The 25,486-nt window shown below is 33.6% G+C and overlaps 1 protein-coding gene and 2 non-coding genes across 3 annotated transcripts; 1 reads left to right on the top strand and 2 right to left on the bottom strand.

Moving 5' to 3' along the window:
- Positions 1-2,370: 2,370 nt before the first annotated feature.
- Positions 2,371-2,515, bottom strand: LOC146952661 (small nucleolar RNA snoR135). Its single transcript, XR_015025310.1, has one exon. It is a non-coding gene; the product is annotated as a small nucleolar RNA snoR135 (small nucleolar RNA).
- A 3,057-nt stretch (positions 2,516-5,572) lies between these two features.
- Positions 5,573-5,720, bottom strand: LOC146952660 (small nucleolar RNA snoR135). The gene has a single exon (XR_015025312.1). It is a non-coding gene; the product is annotated as a small nucleolar RNA snoR135 (small nucleolar RNA).
- Positions 5,721-15,204: 9,484 nt separating this feature from the next.
- Positions 15,205-25,390, top strand: LOC146952659 (ubiquitin carboxyl-terminal hydrolase 26-like). Its single transcript, XM_085704310.1, has 14 exons — positions 15,205-15,289; positions 16,200-16,300; positions 16,383-16,979; positions 17,763-18,018; positions 18,706-19,442; positions 19,619-19,727; positions 20,288-20,466; positions 21,419-21,700; positions 21,782-21,980; positions 22,138-22,209; positions 22,321-22,551; positions 23,733-23,996; positions 24,808-24,955; positions 25,037-25,390. Exons 2-14 carry the CDS (start codon positions 16,221-16,223, stop codon positions 25,120-25,122), a joined length of 3,240 nt encoding a protein of 1,079 aa, XP_085560436.1. The 5' UTR covers positions 15,205-15,289; positions 16,200-16,220; the 3' UTR covers positions 25,123-25,390.
- Positions 25,391-25,486: the final 96 nt, after the last annotated feature.

Genomic DNA, 25,486 nt, shown 5'->3' with positions numbered 1-25,486 from the left:
TGTTAGTCTTTCAACCTAATATCTCCTCTATTTATAATACTAACTTCTCTTCTTAAATCTAATTAGGCCTAATAACTCTCTTCTTTCTATTTCAGCCCCCAAATCTACTTATTCTAATAATTATATTTTTCCACTAAATATATTCTCCCATTAAATATATACAATAGGGGCTACTAATAAATATATTTCTACATCAGATAACATATATATTTCCACACAAAATAACAAATATATTTCTACACCAAATAACATATATATTTCCACACAAAATAACAAATATATTTCTACATCAAACTTTCTAAATTCACAAAACAGCCCCACAACTCAATATTTATTTTATTTTCAAATCTGATTTTATTAAATAATAAAATAAGTCACAACATCTCATAAAATTCTCTAAAATCACATAATTCATATAAATCACATAAATCACATCGATTATATAAATATAATCTAAAAACTCATATAAATCATATAAATATATCTTAAAATTCAGAGGACTCGATAGGATTTTTGTGATTTTTCCCTTGTTTTTTTTATAATACTATTAATATGTTTAATTCAATATCATTGTAGGAAAAAAATACTGATGAGTTCCACCAAGTGCATGTTATCACATCCGAATAATTTAGGAGACAATTTCGACACCATGTGTTGGACTTGGAAAGATACAACTATGCCCGTGTCGAATTTTTGGCATCATCTTCTCTTTAAGACACGGTCTATGAAGACTTGAAAATGCCTATTGATGAAAACAATATAGCTAGGGGAAGAGTTGATTGGACAGTGAAACTCCCTAGGATTAAAATTAAGTATCACTTTGAGCTGCTAGAAAATTTCAATCAAAGAGGAAAAAATTGGATTGCGATTATTGGCCCCGGCAAACTGCGTCCAACATATAATGATGATGAGCTAACTATTTATCAGCGTGATACTGACCCGTTGATTCTTCAAGCTATGAAGATGGGTATTCCATTTGAGTGGGGAAGTGATAATGATGATGATGATAATGGTGGTGGTGATGATGATGATGATAATTATGAAAATAGTGAATCGCAGGGTTAGAATGCAACATTAACTAGTGGTTTATGCATATGGCAACAAGAACTATTTATTATTATATATATAAGTCTAATATTTTAATGTCAAGGTATGTTAACCTTTATGTATTAATTAATTAAGTAATTGCATGTGTCCACGGCCGGTCTAAAGGGGCTGCCACTAAAGCAAGGGCTTTAGGCCCCTAATTTTTTTAGGCTTTGTATTATGCCTCATATTTTTGTCTTTAGAAAATATTTTCACACGTCAAAATTTGTAAACATGTTCACTCGTAGCTCAAGTGGTATGTAAATGAGGAGTCGTAGTTCGTGTTGCAAGTTCGATTTCAATGCTAGCTATTTTATTGGTTATTTGAACCTTAAATTCTTTTTGCCTTCATATTCATATCAATCTAATTCGATGTCGGTTGTTCTAAATATATTAAGACAAGTTGTGTGTAATCAAAGTTTGTAAAAGTAAAAAATTAATTTACATTTGTATCATTTCAATATTTTTTTTTAAGACCTCTAACAATTGGTAAATAATGTTTATGTTAAATATTATTTTCAACACGCACGCACGCGTGCGCGCGCACACACACAGATACTCATATTTAATTAGTGTTTGACACGCGCCATATAGAATTATATTCGATTGGGGGAACTTGTGGAATTTTTTTCCTTTTTTTGTCTTATTCTCTCTAAATGCACTTAAAATATCTCTATTTAAATTTCGTTTTAGACCTAAAAATACATTTGGCCGGCTCTGCATGTGTCTAGGAAAGATACCGTTTAAAATTTATGTTGATGTTATTCACCCTTTGGAACTATATTTCTATATTATAATTAATATATGAATGTTGCCTTTAAAAAAGTTGAATTCTCAATCTTGTACAATAATTTGTCCTCTAATAATGTGCATGACATGCTTTAGTAGTACGTTCCTAATCTGCATTGCATAATTTGTCTTCAATGTAATATAACATTGACGATTTTTTCTCACTCTGGTATTAATTAGTCTCTTCATTAACACAAGATGGTACTTTTCAAGATGGACTTAATGGTAGTATATTGGTGTTAAATTTTCATGTCACAATCATAATTAGAAATGAAAAAGGATCAGGTGGTAGTATTTGGTATATTTGTTGAGCATGTATGTGACAGAGAAAATAATAATACTGAAGAAAGTTAACAAAAACTTGACTATTTTATAACAAGCACTATATATATATATATATATATATATATATATATATATATATATATATATATATATAAAGGGTTTTACCAACAACAGAATAAAAAGATTTCGTAAAAAAAACAACATAAAAAAAGATGTAGGAAAAATGATTGTTGTGATTTTTCAACTAAAAATATGAAATTGCCCATTTTCTCAAAATTAATATTGCAAGGAAATACTTTCGGAAAGAAGAATTCCTTTATAATTGCAAAACACCAATACACATTATCCCTGCTTAATACATATTAAACATATATTACTTAAGTCATTAAACATGACTTTTTTCTTCTATATATTACTACTAGGAAAGTTTCTCGTGTTTTTGCATGAATTTGTTATCAATATCAGTGTTAGCAAGATATAAAATGGATTAATTAAATAAATGTAATTTAAGGTTTAACTAATACAATTAAAATTAACCAACATAAGTAGTATAGTAAATGTTTTTCAAGGTCCTTTCAAAAAGAAAAATGTTTTTCATGGAATAACTAGTTGCTTTTAATGTAAATGAATGAAATGATTATGATAACCATGGTTTGGATTCAAATATGTGTATCAATGACTTATTAAGTGGCTTATTTTTAGAAAAACAACGTGAATAAAATTGAAGTGTGAAAAGTTATATATAGTAAGTGTATTATAATTATGTGCATTGTTATTTGGGCAATATAAAAAAAACACTAATTATATCCAACTCTTTAGCGCAAATATTTATCTCGTGTATAGTTTTTATAATAAACTCAAATTAGTATATTATAATACTGAATTTAACTAATTGATAATTGAAAAACAAATTTTATCCTGTGTATGAGTTGTATCTGCAAACAACTTTATTCGTGACTCATGTCAAAAAACAATATTAAAAAATTAAGGTGAGAAAAAACTATAGTTAATGTATTATAATTGTTCTCATTTTTGTGTTGACCTATATATGAATGTTTGTGTTAGCAATATTAACAAAAATTGTAATACATGAATTTTTTTATTTTACTCTTAAAATCAATAGTACCCCTAAAAAAGTAGGACACATGGAAAAAAGCAATTGATGAATAAAAGGGTTTTATTGTCTTATTAGTGGTAATCAAGTTTGTAAAGTTTAAATAAATTTGATAAGATTCGGGTGTCTGACTTTGTTTTTACTTACTGTTGTCTGTGTAGTTTTCTTATTGATGTTGGAAATGTTGGTGTTTAGATGTATATCATTTCATATGAAGCTCATTAATCAAATATGTGAAAGCAAGTATGGGAAAAAACTAAGCCAATAACAATTCTCTTAGTGTTGGCTAAAAACCCCTAGCAATCAAACTAATCCAAATTATACTCTAATAGTGAATATATTGAGACAACTCTAAACATGCGAAGCTTCCAATTTTTTTATACTATGAATATATCGAGACAATTCTTCAAAGTCGTCTGCGATTAATTTTTAGGTGACACTTTGCATACGACCGTACGTTCTAAATCTTTGTAGTTTTTAGTTGAAATATAGTTTTCCAGTTTAATTAATTTCTTTTTTGTCATTAAACTCATAGCTCTTATATATTTAATTTGAGTTTATTTAAATGTTAAATTAGGATATCATGCTAGTTTTTATAGCTTGTTACTGCCAAGGAACTATTTTTTCTCCTATGCATTTCCATCTTACTATTACATGATTTATATATAGGTCTAATACGAATGGTTTCTTAGTGGCATTTTGGCCTTTTAAAGTTTCACTCTTCCTTGTTCCTCTGTTTATTGCTCAATATATTCAATAGTATCAAAAATTTGATATTTTGTCTCACGTTTTGTGATGTTTTTAACCAATTAGGGATATCAATGTTATATAATGATAGGAATATATGACCATAATTTATTTACATATTAATATATGACCAGAAAAATTGGATAAACAAATACCGCCTCAATAATATAAATGCTTATATATAAATGGATATACAAAGTTTATATGACTCTAAGAAAAGGTCTAATTCCTCTTCCCCGCTTTGTTTTCCTTTAACTATACTATATAAATAATTCAGAGGACTCAATAGGATTTTTGTGATTTTTTCCTTGTATTTTACAATACTATTAATATTTTTAATTCAATATCATTGTAGGAAAAAATGGCTGATGAGTTCCATCAAGTGCTTGTTATCACACCCGAAGAATTTAGGAGACAATTTCAACATCAAATGTTGGACTTGGGAAGATACGGCGGTGCCTGTATCTAATTTTTGACATCACCTTCTCTTTAAGACACGATCTATGAAGACTTGAAAATGCCGATTGATGAACACAATATAGCTAGGGAAGAGTTGATAGGACAGTGAAACTCCCTAGGATTAAAACAAAGTATCACTTTGAGCTGTTAGAAAATTTCAATCAAAGAAAAAAAATTGGATTACGGTTATTGGCCCAGTCAAACTGCGTCCAACATATAATGATGATGAGCTAACTATTTATCAGCGTGATACTAACCCGTTGATTCTTCAAACTATAAAGATGGGTATTCCATTTGAGTGGGAAAGTGATACTGGTGATGATAATGGTGGTGGTGATGCTAGTAATGATGATGATATTTATTATGAAAATAATGAATCGTAGGTTAGAATACAACATTAATTGGTGGTTTATCGATGGCAACAAGAACTATTTATTATATATATATATATACAGACATATATACATACAAGTCTAATATTTTAATGTTAATGTATGTTAACCTTCAGGTGTTAATTAATTAAGTAACTGCATGTGTCTAGGGAAGGTCCCGTTTAAATTGTATGTTGATGATATTCACCATTTTGAACTATATTTCTATATTACAATTAATATATGAATGCTGCTTTTAAAAAGTTGAATCCTCAATCTTGTACAATAATTTGTCCTCTAATAATGTGCATGTCATGCTTTAGTAGTACATTCCTAATTTGCATTGCATAATTTGTCTTCAATAGAATATAGCATTGATGATTTCTTCTCCATCTCGTATTAATTAGTCTCTTCATAAACACAAGATGGTACTTTTCAAGATGGACTTAATGGTAGTATATTGATGTTAAATTTTCATATCACAATCATAACTAGAAATGAAAAAGGATATAGTGGTAGTATTTTGCATATTTGCCGAGCTCGCATGTGATAGTGAAAATAATAATACTGAAGAAAAATAACAAAAACTTTGCTATTTTATAACAAGTAGCATAAAATTAGCTATATATATGTGTGTGTGTGTGTGTGTGTGTGTGTGTGTGTGTAAAGGGTTTTAACAACAACAAAATAAAAAGATTTCTTAAAAAAAACGACATAAAAAAGATGTAGGAAAAATGATTGTTGTGATTTTTCAACCAAAAATATGAAATGCATACCTATTTTCTCAACATTAATATTGCAAGGAAATACCCTCGTAAAGAAGAATTCATTTATAATTGCAAAACACCAATACACACTACCTCTGCTTAATATATATTAAACATATATATTACACACAAAAACCTAATTTTACACACAATCAATTTCTTTACACTGCTAAAAGATTGTAGTCATCATGTATGTAACAACTAGTATGCATTCACATGGGTAGCATTGTGATTTGCATCTGATTCCCTTTTATTCGTTTTGCAAAATAAATATGTCATTTGTCTAGGATAAATGAAGTTCAATTTGGTAAAAAAGTGTAAATGCTACCATTTGCAAATTACATGGTGAAGTTTTCTTTTTCAATATTGAAAAGGAAAGGAGCAAGTTAGAAACCATGGTTGGGTTGTGATATTCTGCATCGATCAGAAGAAGACTGTGTGCTAATAAGATTTTAGCTATCATGTACGTACGTAACAACTAGCAGACATGCAGACATGCATCACATATGGGCATCATTGTGATCTGCATGATTTGATTTCCTTTGTTTCTTTTTGCAAAATAAATATGACATTTGACTAGGTTGATGAAGTTCAATTTGGTAAAATTGTGTGTAAATCTGAACAAAAAGATAATAAATGTGGTTAATTTATTCTCTTCATGAGTGGTTATCTTATAATGCAAAACGTTCAATGTTTATTTACTCCAACCTTTTCATTACGAGAAAATATTGCATGAGATTATTAATGCAATTCCATGTTAGATTCCTTCTAAGAGAAGATATTGCATAAGATTATTAATGTAATTCCATGTTAGATTCCAAGTGTTATTATTTTGACCCAAGCAATAACAATTAATCAAACAAGAATAAACATGTACCTTCTTCTTGTGGTATTATGAATTTGATCGTTGCATCCAAACTCTTGAAGAAAGTAATTCAAAGCCATTAATAAAAACAATAGAAATATAATTCACCCATTATGGAACCTGGCATCATAGATCATATATATGCTTTAGAGTCATTGTTTTGACTTTCAAACATGCACAACACAGTACCGTACCGACGTGACAAGAATTCATGTGGAAAGGTAGGATACTAAGGTTAATTGTGCTCTTGGTTCTCTCCTTTTACATAGATAATTATATTTGACATGGAAAAAGTTTCATATTCCATTAGTACCAAAGATATTAATAAAATTTCTCCTTCCCAAATATCTTTAAAAAAATAATTTAAAAATATATTTTGATAAAATATATATTTTATTATTTTTTATAATATATTGTATATATGAAATAAATTTGTATGATAAGCTAATCAACTTCGCACAACTTTAAATTCAAAATTTTAACATATGAAATACACATTCTAATCTAGTCAACAAAAATTGTTGAAGAAATAATTAGGTTAACGGTGTGCATTTTTAATTGCAGTGTATGTGTGTGTTTATATATATATATATAATCTCAAAATTATTGGTCAGATAATTTGTTTTTAAGATTAACAAATTTTCAGAATAATTACTAAAACAAAAAATATCGTATTACTTCTTTTCAATGAATTAAATTGTTTTCACAGTAAAAAAATGTGATTAAATATTTTTATTTTAAGAATTATTTTATCAAGGAACTAAATTAATGATTTCCAAATCAATTTTTTTTTTTGTTATAATGGTATAAACATTTGTCATCCAACAATTATCAAAGGAACTAATTTTGTTTAATTTTTCGTCTTGTTGCGGTGTTTGTTTGGTTGCTATTGAAATATCAACTTCAATCAATTATTTAAGTGTCAACGTTGCAGATCTAGAAACATAAATATTCTGGTGATTTGTATTTTATCATATTATTTGTAGGCATTTTGCAGTTGTATGCTATTAATTTGGATGTTGTGAGTTTATTCGCAGATTCGTCCTTTACGTTTTTAGCGACGTTAATCATGTTATTGTATCTTACGTGTTCTATCAATTTTAATAAACAAATGTCGTTTTGCTTTTGTCAATTTTTTTTTATATATATATATATTACCGATAATGAATTGATTAGAGTGGTTGAGGATTTTTGCCTTTTAAACAAGTGGTCAAGGATTCGATGATAAATGATGTTGATTTTATTAATTTTACCTCTGATTCAATCAAATCAACACTTAAATTAAATGTATTTTTATACGATATCTATATACCATGTCAATTTTTTATGTATAAATTTTGTGAGAAGATAAAACTTAATGCATTTCATTTAAAATAAAAATCGAGATACAAGATGGAGTTTGAAAGTAGACAAGGAAACTAGAATAAAACGAAGGTACCATAGATATACAATGAGCAAATTCAATGACTTGTCTCCTAATAAACCTAACATAAGAGGTTGTTAAATCAAAAGAAGGTATGCACCAAGAATCATTAATAATTGACGCAAAATTTGAAAGGTCGAGTGTACAACCGTAGATTGTTTACCACCACCTTTGATTCATTCTCAAAATCCACATTGGTCAGCTGAAAAGTCTGAGTGCCTCTCCCAAATCATTATCAAGTAACGGTGATAGCCACTCCATCTTAGCAAACACAAAACGGCCCTCGTCATCCCAAATACACGTACCAAAGCCAACTTTGTTTAACACACGAGAGAAAGAGGCATCCACATTACATTTATAACGACTCACACTTGATCTGTGCTAGGCAACCGTCACAGTGTAATGAGTCTGATTAGGGAAAGGGGTCCTGATAAGTTGGCATCGACCCAACTATTGAAAAGAGTGTTCGTCGTTCACAAATTATCAAAACGGATTCGACAACATTGTTCCAAACCTTATTGTTCGTGCTTCCAAATACTCCACAAAAATTGCTTTTGCTGGGCATCTAGAAGTTGTAAAGAAGCAAATACAGTCGAAGGAAAACTAGTAGTATGATAAATAAGAGGAAGAAGGGAGGACCAAATACTAATATTTTGCCAGCAAGCAATACTTTTGTCGCTTTTTAAGAAAAGTTGGGGGTTATCTTCGTTGTGAATTGTACAGACCCCACAAGAACCTTTACAAGGAATGTAACACCCCGTTTTCCCAACCTAAAAATTTCATAATAAATCAGAGTATCTTTCAATCATAAACGGAATGTCACATTTCATAAAAATCATAAATGGAATAAATAATAATTTATCCTTCAAAATATTTCAACATAAATATTCAAACTCGCAGCGGATTTAGTTCAACGTCTAAAAATAGTCTTTGGCACCAAGGCCTCATCATAAGAGTCTCAAAAATAATCTAAACATCATAATTTGTTCAATTCAACAACTTCATTATAATTCTCATAAAAACAATACGTAAGGAATAGAAACTAATGTCAAACTCCCATCCCGTTACGTATCAAAGCACCTAAAGACACACAGTGAGGAGTTCACTCACGACCACGCCTATTCTTGATTACCTGCAAGTTATCCATACGAAGAGCAACATTTTCAAGCAGAAGGGGTGAGATTTCACAAACAATATATTAAGCATATAATTCATCAAAATATATTTAACAACATAAAACATCATAACATCATCAACAATAATCATTTAGCATCATATCATCATCATAATTAATTTCATAATCAAATTCATAACCAACTTCATAATCGACTTCAACATCAACTTCATGAGACAATTTAACACTTGACTCGACAAATGCAACTCGACTCGACTATGCAACTCTTATCTTCTTATATCATCTTGAATATGCAAATGCATGTGGTACCAATCAGGGCATCAAGCCTCCAACTTATATGAGCGTAAATAGGCTCCAGGGCATCAAGCCCCCAACGTGGGTGAGCAAAAGCTCCAGGGCATCAAGCCCCCAACTTAAATGAGTATGCAATGGACTCAACATCTTTCGTCTTAAAACATCATAAACTTCTTAATTGACTCCAACAAATTGGACAACTTCTTACATCTTTACAACTTAGACCGACGTTTACAACTTGTGACATTAAATGGTCAACAACAGCAAAACAACAACAAATGCAGCATATAACAGTACTTAAATATCATATCATCATTAAAGAATAATTCACATCAACTTAATCATCAAGAATAGCCACATAGAGCATATATATCAACATCACATTAATCTTATTCTTAGTCATCATAATTCAGGCTTTCTGGACAGCTTCTAATATTCTAAACGACCTTCATTCTTACCTCTAGGATCAACTCATAGCTACACGTGCGAAAAAATCGCAAGGGAAACAATTTTGGGCAACTAACAGTCTTGCTCTCGAGGCGAGTGCCTTTGCTCGCGAGGGCGAGCAAAACATGCTCTCTGGAACTCCTAAAATCACCTGCTCGCGAGGCGAGCTACTTTGCTCGCAGTGGCGAGCGTTCTGGGTTTGCTCGCTGTGGCGAGCGATCTTGCTCGCGAGGCGAGCGATGAACTTCATCACTCGCGAGGCGAGCTACGCTGCTCGCGGTGGCGACCGATGAATGTCAGCTCGGGCAGAATTCTGATTTTCTCATTTTTTCACCCAATCTCATGGTTCTAACCTCAAAACAGCATCTAATTATCACCCTATGGAATAGCTAAGGTCTGTACACAAGTTTTACATCAATTCAACAAGTTTTCATGGTTCAACCATCAAAACTGCTCTCAAACCCTAATTCTCAATTCTCACAAAACTCAACCTACATCATGCTAAATCTATTTTTCAGAATCATAGACTTAATAATATTGAAAGTTAGTCTCACCCTTACCTTATAACAGATGAAATCGGCACTCTCCAGGTCTTCTCCTCTTCTCTGACTTTTTCTCCCTTTTTCACCAAAAACGTACGTTATGTGTCTTTCTACCTAACTTCTCTTATTTATATCTCTTCTATTCTTTTCTATTTCCTCTTAAACCACTAAACTCTCTAAATTTATAAAACAGCCCCACTTCTCTATAATTATTTTATTTTCGAATCTTATTTTATTTAATAATAAAATAAGTCACACCATCATTATAACTTCACAAAAATCATATAACTCACATAAATCTCAAAAATCACATAAATCACATATAAATCATATATCTCTCATAAATCACATAATTCATATAAATATATGCTAAAACTCATTAAAATAATTAAATAATTGAAATGGGCGTTACAAGGAACACCCTAGCTTTGCAATCGTAACCTTGTAGGGAGACAATTGTGACAGGCTCGCCACAAAAAAATCACAACCTTAGGAGGTAGCTTAAGGTTCCAAACACAGTTCAAATGTCGTGCCACTTGATGTTGCAATGCATTGTTATTAGCATTCATTGTATGCTAGTATGCACTATATATCATATACTCACCGTCCTTCTCAAACTTCCAAGTCTGAGCATCATACAAAACACGTTCAGACAAAGGGGTTTTGAAGATTCAAGTAGCTATAATGCAATCAAAGAAAAAATTAATCAACCCCGCATAGAGCATGTGGTCCTAATAGCTATAAGATAGTAATATGTGGTCAATCTAACTACTGTTGTGAAACCGAAGATATATGATCCACATCAGACAACCAGAAATGATTCCATAAAAGTATATTTGTACCCAAACCTATGCTACATTTGAATCCACAATGAAGAACATCTTTTGCACTCCAGAATCCCCGCCAAACATAACCTTGATCGTAACCAAGACCTGCACTAAAATGATCACCTAAAGGAGAATATTTAGTTTTAAATAGTCAAGTGATTAACACATTTGACTTTAAAATCAATTTTCAAGCCTGTGTTCCAACCATTACCAAATCAACGCTTTCAGAATCATTAATCCCATTCCAAAAAAAATGATGGGTGTAGTCAAACGTTCCCACGAGAGCCAGTGTAGTCCTCTAGAATTGCTATCACTATGACCCCACCAAAAAGAACAAACCATCTTCTCAATTTCATTAATAAAAGTTTCTGCTAAAAGAAACACACTCATAACATAAGAGGGAATGGATTGCAAAACTGATTTGATTATCACCTCTCTACCTGCCTAAGACAAGCACTGATGGCTCCAAGAATTAATTATATTCCAAATCGAATCCTTCACATATTTAAAAGTAGTTTTCTTACTTCAACCTATCAGAGATGAGAGCCCAAGATATTTACCCGTACCTAACACTTGTCTGAACCAAGAATTTGCGTCATGGTTGCGTGAAGTTCAACGAACGCATTTCTCTTAATGTCTAAATATCATTAAACCAATGCTCGTAAAAAAAACAATAGACACCTTTTTGTTTTCTTTCGAGGAGTCACTAAACACATTATACCAAGATTTTACAACTCGAGAGTTTACCTCAACTCGTTTTGTCTAGGTAAACTCGAATCGAGAACTCGTACGAGTTTACCAAAAATTAAAATCATATAAAATTTATTATATGCATGACATATATAAGCTAATATAATATTGTAAATAGGTCAATAGTGCAAAATATGACTTAATTACAAAGGCAAATTATACCAAACTACCATAATAAAATGTTATGCTCAACTTAGAATCAAAATACAAAAACTTACGCACAAAATCATAAGTTTCATAAGTCTCTAAGTTTAAGCCATCCATAAAACCATCCAAAAAAGCAAGTTTCACAAGTTCCTAAAGTTGTTAATAAAACTATCTAAAAAATAAACTAGTTGATTTCTTCAAAAGGTCAACAAACACCACCACCGCAACCCTAACCGGCGTCGCAACCATCGAAGTCGAAATCTGAATTTCCACCGTCGGAATCGTAACCCTAACTGGTATGTGCTCCCATGTTCATGGTTTGAGAACTTAGTGAAGAAAGAAAAAGAAATGTTTCATCTCAGGAACAACATGTTACCGTAAAGGTAATTATTTAGTAAATGTTTAAGTCTTTAGGCTTGTAGAAAAGGAATTGGGTTTTAAAAAAATGGGCCCAAAAAAAGGCCGATTTTTTTTTGTTAGATGTAAACTCGTAAAACTCGGTAAACTCGGTTGAGTAAACTCACGAGTTTACCGAGTGTTAACTCGGTCAAACTCGTCAAACCTTCCGATTTTACCAGAAACCGAGTTTACCTATGAGTTAACACGATTTTGGTACCTAAAAACGTTGATCTCTTACAAACAAATAGTATAAGCACCAAGAAAAAGTTGATCTCTTGGCTAATAATTTGTGGAGCAACACTTACCCGAGTGCAAATCGAAATAAAAATAATTTAGGCACACACATCAAATTATATATTATATTATTTACTTATTTTAAAAAAATTATTTTGTTTATTTTTTATTTTTTACTTGTATTCATTCATGGGTGTGCGTAAGATCTTTATATTTGAGCATCTTTATATTTGAGTTTGTGACCAATTAAGAATTTGTAAAGATAGAAAAAATGCACATACATGTGTGCATCCAAGACCTTTATATCTTGGTTTGTGACAAATTTTTTTTTACCAAGATAGAGAAAGTGTACATACATAAATAAATTAATATTATTCTGGCACACTCACATAAAATTCGACAAAAACAATTTAATCATATCAATTGATATAATTTAAATTATACCAATCTTTAGGTACCAAGGAGGGGGAGAAATCTATATACAAGCTTGCGAAGGGACGAGAACGAAAGACAAGAGACCTGGACCAAGTGAAGTGTATTAAGGATGAAGAGAGTATAGTTTTGGTGCAAGAGAGAGATATTAAGGATAGATGGAAGAAGTATTTCCACAACTTATTTAATGAAGGATATGAGATCTTACCAGACTCTAACAGGTTAGACATCAGAGAGGAGGACCGAAACTATAACTATTATCGTCGGATTCAGGAGCACGAGGTGAAAGAAGCGTTGAAAAGGATGAGTAATGGCAAGGCAGTTGGGCCGGACAACATACCTATCGAAGTGTGGAAAAGTCTTGGCGATAGAGGAATTGAGTGGCTCACAAAACTTTTCAATGAGATTATGAGGACGAAGAAAATGCCGGACGAGTGGAGAAGAAGCACCTTAATTCCAATCTATAAGAACAAGGGGGATATACAAGATTGCGCGAATTATAGGGGAATTAAGCTAATGAGTCATACCATGAAGTTATGGGAAAGGGTAATTGAGCGAAGACTAAGAAAAGAGACTCACGTTACGGATAACCAATTTGGTTTTATGCCTGGGAGGTCGACTATGGAAGCGATCTACTTACTTCGACGCGTGATGGAGCGATATCGGACGGATAAAAAAGACTTGCACTTAGTTTTCATTGATTTGGAGAAGGCGTATGATAGAGTACCTAGAGAGATTTTGTGGAAAGCCCTGGAGAAGAAAGGGGTGAGGATTGCCTATATTAGAGCTATCCAGGATATGTATGAGGGGGCTTCGACTAGTGTCAGGACGCAGGATGGGGATACCGGAGATTTTCCCATAACAATAGGACTACACCAAGGGTCAACCCTAAGTCCTTATCTTTTTACTTTAGTTTTGGATGTACTGACGGAACACATCCAAGAGTTAGCACCGAGATGTATGCTTTTTGCAGATGATGTAGTCTTGCTTGGTGAGTCGAGGGAGGAGTTAAACGGGAGGCTAGAGACTTGGAGGCAAGCCTTAGAAGCGTACGGTTTCCGCCTGAGTAGAAACAAGACGGAATATATGGAATGTAACTTCAGTAAAAGGAGAAGTGGGTCTACCTTAGAGGTGAAAGTTGGAGATCATATCATACCCCAAGTTACACGGTTTAGATATCTTGGGTCCATAGTACAAAATGACGGAGAAATAGAAGCTGATGTACATCATCGTATTCAAGCTGGGTGGTTGAAATGGAGAAGAGCCTCAGGTGTTTTGTGCGATAAGAAAGTACCACTTAAGCTGAAAGGAAAGTTCTATCGGACAGCAGTCAGACCGACAATGTTGTATGGTACGGAGTGTTGGGCGGTTAAGAGCCAACACGAGAGTAAAGTAAGCGTAGCAGAGATGAGGATGTTGCGTTGGATGAGTGGTAAGACTAGACATGATAGGATTAGGAATGACATCATTAGAGAGAGAGTGGGGGTAGCACCTATAGTAGAAAAGTTGGTAGAAAATAGGCTTAGATGGTTTGGACATGTAGAGAGAAGACCCGTAGACGCCGTGGTTAGAAGAGTAGATCAAATGGAGGAGAGTCAGGTTAAAAGAGGTAGAGGAAGACCTAAGAAAACTATTAGAGAAACCATTAGAAAAGATTTAGAGGTCAATGAGTTGGATCCAAATATGGTTTTTGATAGAACATTATGACGGCATTTGATCCATGTAGCCGACTCCACTTAGTGGGATAAGGCGGTGTTGTTGTTGTTGAATTGATATAATTTAATTTTATTCTTTTATAACTTTCTTTATTTGTATTTGTGTGCCCAAATATTTTTTATCCAGACTTATGTCCTCGGTCTTGAATTTGAATCAAATCCATCCATTAATTTCTTTCTCTTTTTTCACTTTCTGACTTTGACTCTCTGACTGTCTCTCTTCCCATTCTTCCCCCCATTCTTTTCCCAAAATTCCCTTTCCCTCCAAAAAGCTACTGTTTACTATTTTTCCATAAAAAAAACAATAAAAAAAAACAATAAACTTTATTATATTTTCCTTTAATATAAATAAACATAAACTCTATTATTTCTTTTCATTTTCTCTCAGAATCCAAACTCATTCATTCGTTCGTCATCTTGCACAGTTCAAACAAGCTTTTCGTCTTTCCATCTTCTCTCTGGTAATGTCGTTGCTGAAATTATTTTTCTTTATTTTTATCTTAATATCATTATTTCGATCATTTTTTTTGTTGTTTTAATTAAATTAAATAATGCTATTTATGTTGAAATATATCTAATTCTCGTTTTGTTTTATTTTTCAATAAAAAATTTGCTGATTGAAATTTCTAGGGTTTATTCAGCTTCGTTTTTGTTTTTTTCGTAATTTGTGAAATTAGATTCTTACTTGTTCTGTTGCGCAATGAGTAATGTTAAGTTGTTAACCATAGAGTGAACTTGTGAAAATGTGTTTGCATAGACATTAAGATTGTAATTGATCTATGTATAATTTTCTGTGTAAATTTGTGTTTTATTCGTTTTTAAATGATTACTTTACCATTTAATGACACACGTAAATGTGCGTTATTGAAAGCATTTTACATCTATATAACACCGACACTTCTGATAGAAGACGAGTCCTGTGTTCGACACTTGTTGGCATTGAGCAAGTTTAGGCCCTATATTTTGAGGGGCACGAAGTTGTTGGACTCTGCTTGTTGAGGCACAAATATATGTAAAAAAAAAAAAAAAAAAGAGTGGCAAGTGTTTGCCTGCGATTGTGAGATCGTGCTTGATTTGTAAAAAAAAAAAAAAAGGTATATCAAGTTCATACATGGCACTCAAAATCTCAGGGACGGATCTGCGTGTCGGTGTCAGTGTCATGTCAGGTGTTCATGTCTGTGACAGTGCTACATCGTTTTACTTTAACATTAATTGAAACTAGATATAGCTTGTTTATTTTGGCTGTAATTAGATTTAAGTAATGGGTGTGGAAATGGAGTGTTGATTGTTGATTCATTTAGTTTTTTTCTTTTCTTTTCTTTTCTTCAATGAACTTAGTTTCTTGCTTTTTTTTTCTTTTTTCTTTTCCAGGGCTGAGTCTTGTATTATACAATGAGCAGATCAACGGCTCGGGGTAAAAATAAAAGACCGAGACAAGGGGATGATGATACCGGAACTTCAGAAATATTGAGGTACTACAGGCTGATAATGATATTCTTTTGTTTTTTAACTTATCAAATGGAATTAGAACTTATTGGTACTTTCTTTGTGTAGGAAAATATACAAAACAGGCGTAGCAACTGATGATGATATGAGCAAACTGTATATGATTACAAAGCCAGTCTGTTCAGGTTGTCGTGTTAATACTAAAGACAATCCGAATTGCTTCTGTGCATTGGTTCCGCCTCCAAGTGGAACGCGGAAGTCTGGCATATGGCAGAAGATATCTGATTTTGTTGATAGTCTTGGCTTTGATCCAAACACGGAACTTCGTGAATCTGCTAATTCACCCGCAGGACTCACAAATCTTGGAGCAACGTGTTATGCTAACAGCATACTCCAATGCTTGTATATGAATAAACGTTTTCGAGAAGGATTATTTTCTGTTGAACCAGATATTTTTCAGCAACAACCGGTGTTAGATCAATTGGCTCGGCTTTTTGCTCAGTTGCATTTAAGTAAAAAGGCTTTCATAGATTCTTCTCCATTTGTAAAAACGTTGGAGTTGGACAATGAAGTTCAGCAAGATAGCCATGAGTTCCTGACATTGCTTCTGTCATTGCTAGAGCGCTGCCTTAGTCGTTCCAAAATTTCCAAGGCAAGAACGATAGTTCAAGATCTTTTCCGGGGAAGTGTGTCTCATGTGACAACGTAAGAAATCATTGGCTGTTAGAAACTTTTTGACTTATGTAGTACCATTTTTTTAGCTTATTGCATTATAAATCTCTGTCTTTGTGGGGATGGGGCTGTGAAATATTATAGTTTTTGTCAAATAAGTCACATATGATAGAACATTATGGCGTAATTTGATCCATGTTGCCAACCCCACTTAGTGTGATAAGGCTTGGTTGTCGTCGTCATCGTCAAATATATGAGAAATCTTTTTAATTTTTTTTACCCTTTTACTGCCTCTTCACTACATACTCAAGTATAAAAGAAAAAGACGAGAACAGCATCTTCAGAATGATGCAAGTGTCTGTAACAAATAAAACATAAGATACACCTCTGTTTGTTGGGCGCCCTTGAATTATTTTTTGTGCAAAAAATGTTTTTGATATTACCAAATGATGTTTTAATTATTATTTTGTGCTGAATTAACGTTTGGTCGTTTGCATCATCTTTGAGGGCTGGTTAGTATTGATAATATAATTATACTTACTGGTTGTTCAGACTCATTTTCTCATTATTGATCAAAAGTTAAGAAGCACAGGCACTGACATGGCATTGACGCACACGTAGTGGCTCAACAATATTGGATGTGTCCATCTATCTTGTAGTGTCCCTTTGTGCTGTGTCTAACCCGAAGTGTCCGACATGTTTTCCATGTCCAACACACGCCTTTTCTTGAAGTGTTTGTGTTTCATTGGTCAGAATTGACTCTGGCATTTTATGCTCAAATGTTCTCAAATAAAATTTTCCCACTTTACTATGAAGGTGCTCACAATGTGGAAGAGACTCTGAAGCTTCTTCCAAAATGGAAGACTTCTATGAGTTGGAGTTGAATGTCAAGGGATTGAAAAGTTTAGACGAGAGCTTAGATGATTACCTCACTGTTGAAGAGCTTAATGGAGACAATCAATATTTTTGTGAGTCATGTAAAACAAGGGTTGATGCTACTCGCAGCATCAAGCTGCGAACATTACCTGATGTGCTTAATTTTCAGCTTAAGCGCTATGTCTTCCTTCCAAAGGTATTGTACGAAGTTTGAATTTTATTATCGGTGTGTTGTTGTAAGCATTAAACAACTAAATTCCTTGTGTTTTTCATTGTTTACTTCATTTTTTGGTTCAATTTTTTTTTTGGGGGTATAAGAGATCAACAAACATTACAAGAATTTTCAGAGCATACTCCAGTATATATATTTTGGACTTAGAAAATTAGATATCCTCTTTGTGGATGTGTACCGTAGTCCTGAAAACTGTCAGTTTTTTTTGATAAATTTTTCTATCTATGCAAAAGCCTCAAATCAAATTACATAAAGAATTCTCCCAGTGTGTGTATCACTGTTCAAATCAAATATCTTGGTCTAAATGCTCTTACAGAAAGAACAACACACGAGCCTTGATTTGTGTTTCACACGTGGCTTGTGTGAGCTTTGCTTTAACTTTTTTATAAGATGAAAGAGAAAGAACTTTTAACGGTTATACAGAAGAAGGACCATTATTTTACTTGGCAAAACTGTTTGGTGTATTATGGCTAATTTGGCAAACCTGCTTGTAGCGATCACATGAGTTTTCTGAACATAGAAACTATGTAAGTAGCTACATGCTTTTTCTTTCTCTGGGCAAGCATCATTCATTGTAGTATATTTTGATTTTCTGCATCACTAGACCATTTTATGATATATGTATTCATTTTATTTTGTTTCCTCTGGCAGACAACAACAAAGAAGAAAGTTACTTCTCCATTTTCATTCCCCGCTGAACTTAGTATGCACCACAGATTGTCTGAGCCCTCTCAGTCTGAATTGATATATGACTTGTCAGCTGTTCTGATACACAAGGGAACTGCAGCTAATAGTGGTCATTACATAGCACACATCAAGGATGTGAACACGGGGCAATGGTGGGAATTTGATGATGAGCTTGTTACTAACTTGGGCCGTTGTCCATTTTCAGAAGAAGCTTCATGCTCTGCTTCTAAATCTGTTAAGAATGATCTGGATCATTCTAATTTCTCTGAAGCAAGGGTAGCTGACAGTAATGGAAGTGGTTCAAATGTAAAAGTTTCACAATCTTTACCCATGGAGACATTTTCATCTAGTGATGCATATATGTTGATGTACCATCTTAAGCATACCAAATTTTTTAGTGAGAACGGTGGAATGGAAACTAGTGCTAATCATACTGAAACAGTTGATGTTCCAATTACTGCACAAGATAATGATTGTCTTCCTTCTCATTTTTGTGAAGAGATTCAAAATTTCAATGCCTCATATCTTGATACTTGCCAGCAGTACAACCATAGGAAAGAGGTAGAATTGAGTCGTATCAGTGAGAGGAGAGAAGAAGTTCGATCTGTTTTAGCTGAAGCTCCTGTTAAACCACTGGAGCAACCGTATTTTTGGATTTATAGTGACTGGCTTCGTCAATGGGCTGAAAATGTTACTCCAAGGTTAGTGCATATGCTTTATGTATTATTGGCCAAGAGCACATCAATAGTTTGTTATATTTTATTTGTGTGTGGCTAAATTCTTTCCTTGCCTTAGCTTGAGGCACATTTGTATCATTTGCTAGGGTAGGGTTATTTCACTTAATTTATGGGATAGTGAATTTTTAATGTTAATGCAGTGCTATTGACAACACATCTATCCAATGTTCACACGGTAAAGTCCCAGTGTCAAAGGTTACCTCGACAAAGCGACTGTCTTCTAAAGCATGGGATAAGTTACTGTCTAAGGTAAATGTATTTAGTTGTTATGATTCCATTTTTTGATCTTGGTGCTCCTTCTAAATCAATATGAAAAATGTTGCTTGAGATTTTTTTATAATTGGTAATGGGGCTTGAGAAGGGATAGATTGGAAAATGATTTCTTCTTTTAAGTTCTATTCTAAGTATTGTGATGGATAATACTGGTATGCTAGATGACCTTTTTTTTTATCAGAGTGAGGAGCATTGTGAGATGGCAAAGGGTAGGGTCTGAGTAGAGGGTACTATATAGTACTTGTCCCGATGCCTGCGTTACAAAGAATATTCGTATCCAATATCCAAACTGTTACCCTGTGGGCAATAACTTTATGCTGTAGTTTTTTTTTGGGTTTGTGCTGATGTGAGGAGAATAAAGTGCACATTGCTGAATGAATTACAGTGTACATAAAAATAACTAGAAGTTTGAGCTTCTATTCAGTCATTTATAAGCATTTGATTTTGTCATGTTTTATTCGTGTGTATCTCCTATAATGTCATTGTTGCTAATAGTACGTCTATAACATTTTTCCTTGATGCTTCATAAAATACAGTATGGTGGAGGGCCAACACTTTCTCACGAGGACTGCTGTTTGGACTGTCTGATTGATGGGGCTCGGAATGTCGTGTCAGCAGACACTTATCGGGATCAAAGAGAATCATTTAAGCAGCTTGCACGGGATATTCTTGATGGAAAAAACGTAGATGGAAAGTACTACGTGTCTAGATCATGGTATGATTGCAAATCTTTTCTCTTGTCGTTTCTGTTTCTTCAGAAAGGAATAAGGGGTGATGGAGATAAGTATTCCATTTTCTATTGTTCTGGAAATTGTTTTCATTTTAAGCTTTATGGGGCCAGTATTATGTATGATCTGAGAGAGAAGGAAAAAATGCAGAGATTTTTTTTTAGATCAGACAAATAATATATTAAAGCTAATAACAAAACAGAAGGGAAATACACATCGATGCTTAACAGGATGTCCAATACAAGACAATGCTTATACTAGGAAAGAGCTAGAAAATTGGATAGCATGGGAATTGAATATTGAAAATTGCGTTGTATTATTGTGGTGTCACATTAGTAGACTGTGTTCCAACAGTCAACTGGTTCTATTTCGGCTGAGCTGTGATGACAGCTGTACATGCTAACTAGCTGATACTATACTAAACTAAACTAACTGGTAACCAACTAAACAAACACACTATCACTGTAAAGTATTAAATCACATGTGAGCATATACACTGATGCCCACCCATAAGAAAATTTATAGCTAGTGAGGGGCTTACATTGGATAGTGATATGGCCTGGATAGTGGTTGTCATCTCTCATCTTACAAGTTAGGCTTGTGGGGCTGAGTTAGACCTAACCCCAATACCTAATATGGTATCATTTCCTATCCTAAATCTATTGGGCCACTTGGGTCGTGCTCCAGATGCTCCTTCCTAAGTGTAAGAAGTGTGTTGAGAGTCTGACATTGGATAGTGACATGAGCTAAATAGTGGTTTTAAGTGGTGGGCATCCTCACCTTAGAAGTTAGTTTTGCAAGGGTGTTTTAAACCCATTCCAAAACCTAACTATTTGTTCTGATTTTTTATTTTTTTTTGTATCATCTACTTCACCAAGTTGTTAGGGTTGTTCAAAAGAAATTGTACTAAAGCCTTTTGATCTGAGTTTACTTTTGTAGGTTGCAGCAGTGGTGGAAAAGAAAAGTTGCCGATGCTCCATCTGAAGCTGATTCTGGACCAACAGCAGCTATTAGTTGTCCACATGGACAACTTATGCCTGAGCAAGCAACTGGTGCTAAGCGGGTGCTTGTTCCCGAGGGTTTTTGGCTCTTCTTATATGAAGATGCCACTTCTGTGAAAAATGATCTTCTGGTCTGCCCTACATTTCATTTAGACTCCAAAGAGTGCTCTGAATGCAGTAGCGAATTATCTGAAGTGTTTTGCATGGAGGACTCTATGAGGTTCTTTTGTTTGTAAATTGCTATTGATATATAGAGCTGATGTAGACAGATTTCAAATTAAATTCTGTTTTCATGGTGTAGGTTATTAAAACAAAGGCAGCGTCAGAGTCATGAGAAGTTGTTCAATGGGAAAAGTATGCCCCTCTCTCTAGATTGCACATATTTCTTAGTTCCTTCCTCTTGGATTTCAAAATGGAGAACGTATATCAACCCAGCTGTGAAGAATTCTGACACACCTGAAACATTAAATGTGGTGATTGGTGCACTGCTCTGTGAAAAGGTACACTGTTCAATTGCCATTTAGTTGCAGATTTAGATCCTTAACTCTTCAATTGCCATTTCATTTTTCTATGCTTGATCTTCACATATATGACACAACATCAAATTTAACCTGTAGCAATTTCAGAATGGATTTTTACTTTTCCCTTGTTTCTCAGCACTCACGACTCATTGAAAGGCCTCCTGAACTGATTCTCAGACGTGGTGCTATATTTCCAAGGGAGTCTTCTGTAAGTTGGGGGAACAAGATTTCCCTTCGTCATTTTGAATATCATTGTGACTAAAAGTTTGTTCTGTCTAACTCTCTCAGTCTTACTTCTGTCCTACTTTGTGGATACTAGGCAGGTGGCTTAACCATCATATCTGAGAATGATTGGAAATGTTTCTGCGAAGAATGGGGTGCTACTGAAACCCAAGGAGTATCTGCAAAGATTGAGAAAATTAATGATTCGGTGAATGCTACAGCTGGATCTTGTGAAGAGATGGCAATATGTGAGGACCAGTTGGCCAACTGGGATAAGGGGAATAATGAAAGTGGGAATGGTCAATTTTTGATCAAGACTTGTCCTGAGGTAATCTAAAACTCTACCAACATTCTGTTGGATATGCTATTTCATGCCCTGATCTTGATTTTCTTGTGCCTAAGTTTTTTGAAGCCAAGTCTTTCAGAAATTAGAATTACATATATGCATATATTAGACAACTAATCCTTTATGGTATTTCCTCTTAATTTATATGAAGTTTAGGGTCTGTTTGGTAAGACATATAAGCTAGCTCAAGTCTTTCAGAAATCAGAATTACATATATGCATATATTAGACAACTAATCCATTATGGCATTTCCTCTTAATTTATATGAAGCTAAGGGTCTGTTTGGTAAGACATATAAGCTAGCTTATAGATTATGGCTTATAACGGATGGGCACTGCTATACAGTGCAAAGGATTTATTGTGAAAAATCACGAATGCTGATGTGCTAAATAGAGATAGGTTATAACTTCCGAAACTGGTGGAATAAAAGCGGTGGTTGGGCTGTAAGTTTGGTCAAAGCAATAAAAAACGTATGTCGTGAACTTTTTGTGCGAAAATAATTCGCTATCTTTAGCATTACTCATAACGGACAAGCTCGTACGACAAAAAAAGCCTTGTTTGGTAACAACCTTTTCATTATGTGCTTATAGCTTATTTTTCAAACGCTATTTTTCAGACGCTATTTCAAATATCCGTTATAAGCTATCAGCTAACAATTAGCGTATCAACTATCCGCTATTTTTTACCAAACAGAGCCTAAATGTTCATGCTTCCAGTTGTACTTGAGAAGTTATATCCTTGATTTTTCTAATTTTCCTATTTCCTATTTTCATCACATGCATAGTAAAATAACTTGTCTGAAAAAACAGTAATGTTGTATTGCATGTTTCTCAACAAAAGAGATAATGTCTTAAAAAAGCTGCTTCCGGGTGTGTGCATATGTAACTTGGTGCAAAAGATATTGTACTGCATCTGCATGATAGTTTAATTGAAGTATGAATGTTGTCTGTTTGTAGCTTCTTCTTCTGAATCTACACTATCCACTCCCTTCTGTTCACCCACATAAATTCCATTACCAACTTATTTCAGTTAATTTTTTTATTTATTCTAAACCTTTGTATATTCTTGAACTAAATTTATTGGCAAGTTCGTATTCTCTTTATAGGATGATATATATAAAAAATTTATTTGAACTATAATTTTTGCCCTTCTGACACATGCAGGTTTGTGAAAGTTGCATTGGAGAAAAGGAAAGCTGTGAGTTAGTGCATAAACTTAATTATTCCAATGAGGATATATGTGTAATTCTTGTACGCGGAAAGGAGGTCCCTAGATCAATCTTGGAGGCTTCAAAGGGATTTGTTGAAACAGATCGACGGGTTTCTAAACGCTCCAGGAAGATTAAAAACGGGAGTTCAATTAATCTAAAAGTGTCTGCTTCAACATCAATTTACCAGCTGAAAATGATGATATGGGAATCCTTTGGGGTAAGCCAAGTTTGTTCTGTATTGATATTATTTTGTAGTTTAAATGTTGGCTGGCTAACTTTATGTGGTTAAAATGGTGTGGAGTTTCTCAATCATTTAGATGTAGAAAATTGATAAAGTGCTAGATTTTGTTTTTATTACCAAGATGATGTGTTGCAATTTGCATGCTTGTTGATTCTTGAATGGGAGAATGGCCTCTACTGCTTTATACAATCCAACAACCAATGAATTTTGTGAAAATTCTGTCTATCTTTTTCTAGTGTGCACACAAGCACATACAATATTGCTAAATGGAGCTTATATTGGTAGGTTATTGTTACTTTAGGGCGTTGCAAAACCCATCTTTAAGCCCCTGATTGCTAAATCTATAAGGCTCTTAAACATAGGATCAGTGCTTCATGCCAGCTTCATGTCATCATATAATTAAAGGGCAGATTGTAGGGTGGACCACTTTTATACGTAGTCTCTGTTGGACCACATTCTAAAACCGTTAGATTAAGCAAAATTACAAGACTTTATTATTCATTGTCCATATTGGATTGCTCTCTCTCCTGTTCACATTGCTACCTGCACAGCTGCCTGGATCCTCCTCCCTCTGTATTGTGTGATTGCATGAAAGCATCATATCACAGTGAACCTAAACTGACTTGTAGTAGACATAAATTAGGGATGACTTGATAAACTGAAAATAGACGTGGTTGTGTAAATTTTGTTCTCTTTTAAAAATTCCCACGTACTAGTTTGTCATTGCTGCAATCAATTCGGTACTTTTTAATTAATTTTTTATTTCCATATCTGGTAAATTGCTCAGGTTGTCAAAGAAAATCAGATACTACAAAAAGGTGATATAACAATTGATCACATTGACGAAAATACTACACTTGTGGACGTTAACATATTTGCTGGAGATCAGATTATTGTGAGGGACTCTGAGATCCATGAAAATCGAGATATTGCTGGTAAGCTATTTGATAATTTTACTTTATGACTTTATCTTTTTCCTCTTATGAACAGAAATGAACATATTCTATCTTTTGCAGATGAGCTGTGTAACGAGAAAAAGGATACACAGCGTACCGAGGGAGGGTTTCGTGGAACACTTTTGACTTCAAATGTTTCATCTTAGGTTGTGTAGGAACCACTTTTTCATTGGTATCATCTTATTGTATGTATATATATACTTCAGGAAAAGAAAACAATTGAATGAGAAGAAATGGTTTGGTGGAATGCAACCATGTAAATCCTTGTGCCTGGGGCATACTTAGTGTTGGATGTTTTGGTCTTGTTTGCCCTAGTAATGGCAAATTTTGGAAATGTAGTTCTTTATATCCAGATTTTATGTATGGCCAAAATTTCAAGTGGGGGAGAGGCTCTCCTTTTCAAAAACAAATAAAGACCTACTGCAACTAACCAGTAGCAAATCTAACTATCGAGTGGAGTAACTCACAAGTAAAGGTGGACTTTTAATTCTTCTATAGTAATTTTTTGAC

Source organism: Medicago sativa, chromosome 1 (genome assembly GCF_051527215.1).
Source record: "Medicago sativa cultivar Bolivia chromosome 1, Bolivia_mono, whole genome shotgun sequence".
Taxonomy (NCBI): Eukaryota; Viridiplantae; Streptophyta; class Magnoliopsida; order Fabales; family Fabaceae; genus Medicago; species Medicago sativa.
Note: the sequence above shows the minus strand (reverse complement) of the source record. Positions and strands in the feature narration are given on the sequence as shown.

Bases quoted from the DNA above. Each gene is read 5' to 3' on its own strand.
- LOC146952659 (XM_085704310.1), top strand. From the start codon at position 16,221: ATGAGCAGATCAACGGCTCGGGGTAAAAATAAAAGACCGAGACAAGGG. The intron at 21,981-22,137 runs GTACACTGTTCA...CTTGTTTCTCAG, and splicing joins GTGCACTGCTCTGTGAAAAG to CACTCACGACTCATTGAAAG. The intron at 22,210-22,320 runs GTAAGTTGGGGG...TGTGGATACTAG, and splicing joins TATTTCCAAGGGAGTCTTCT to GCAGGTGGCTTAACCATCAT.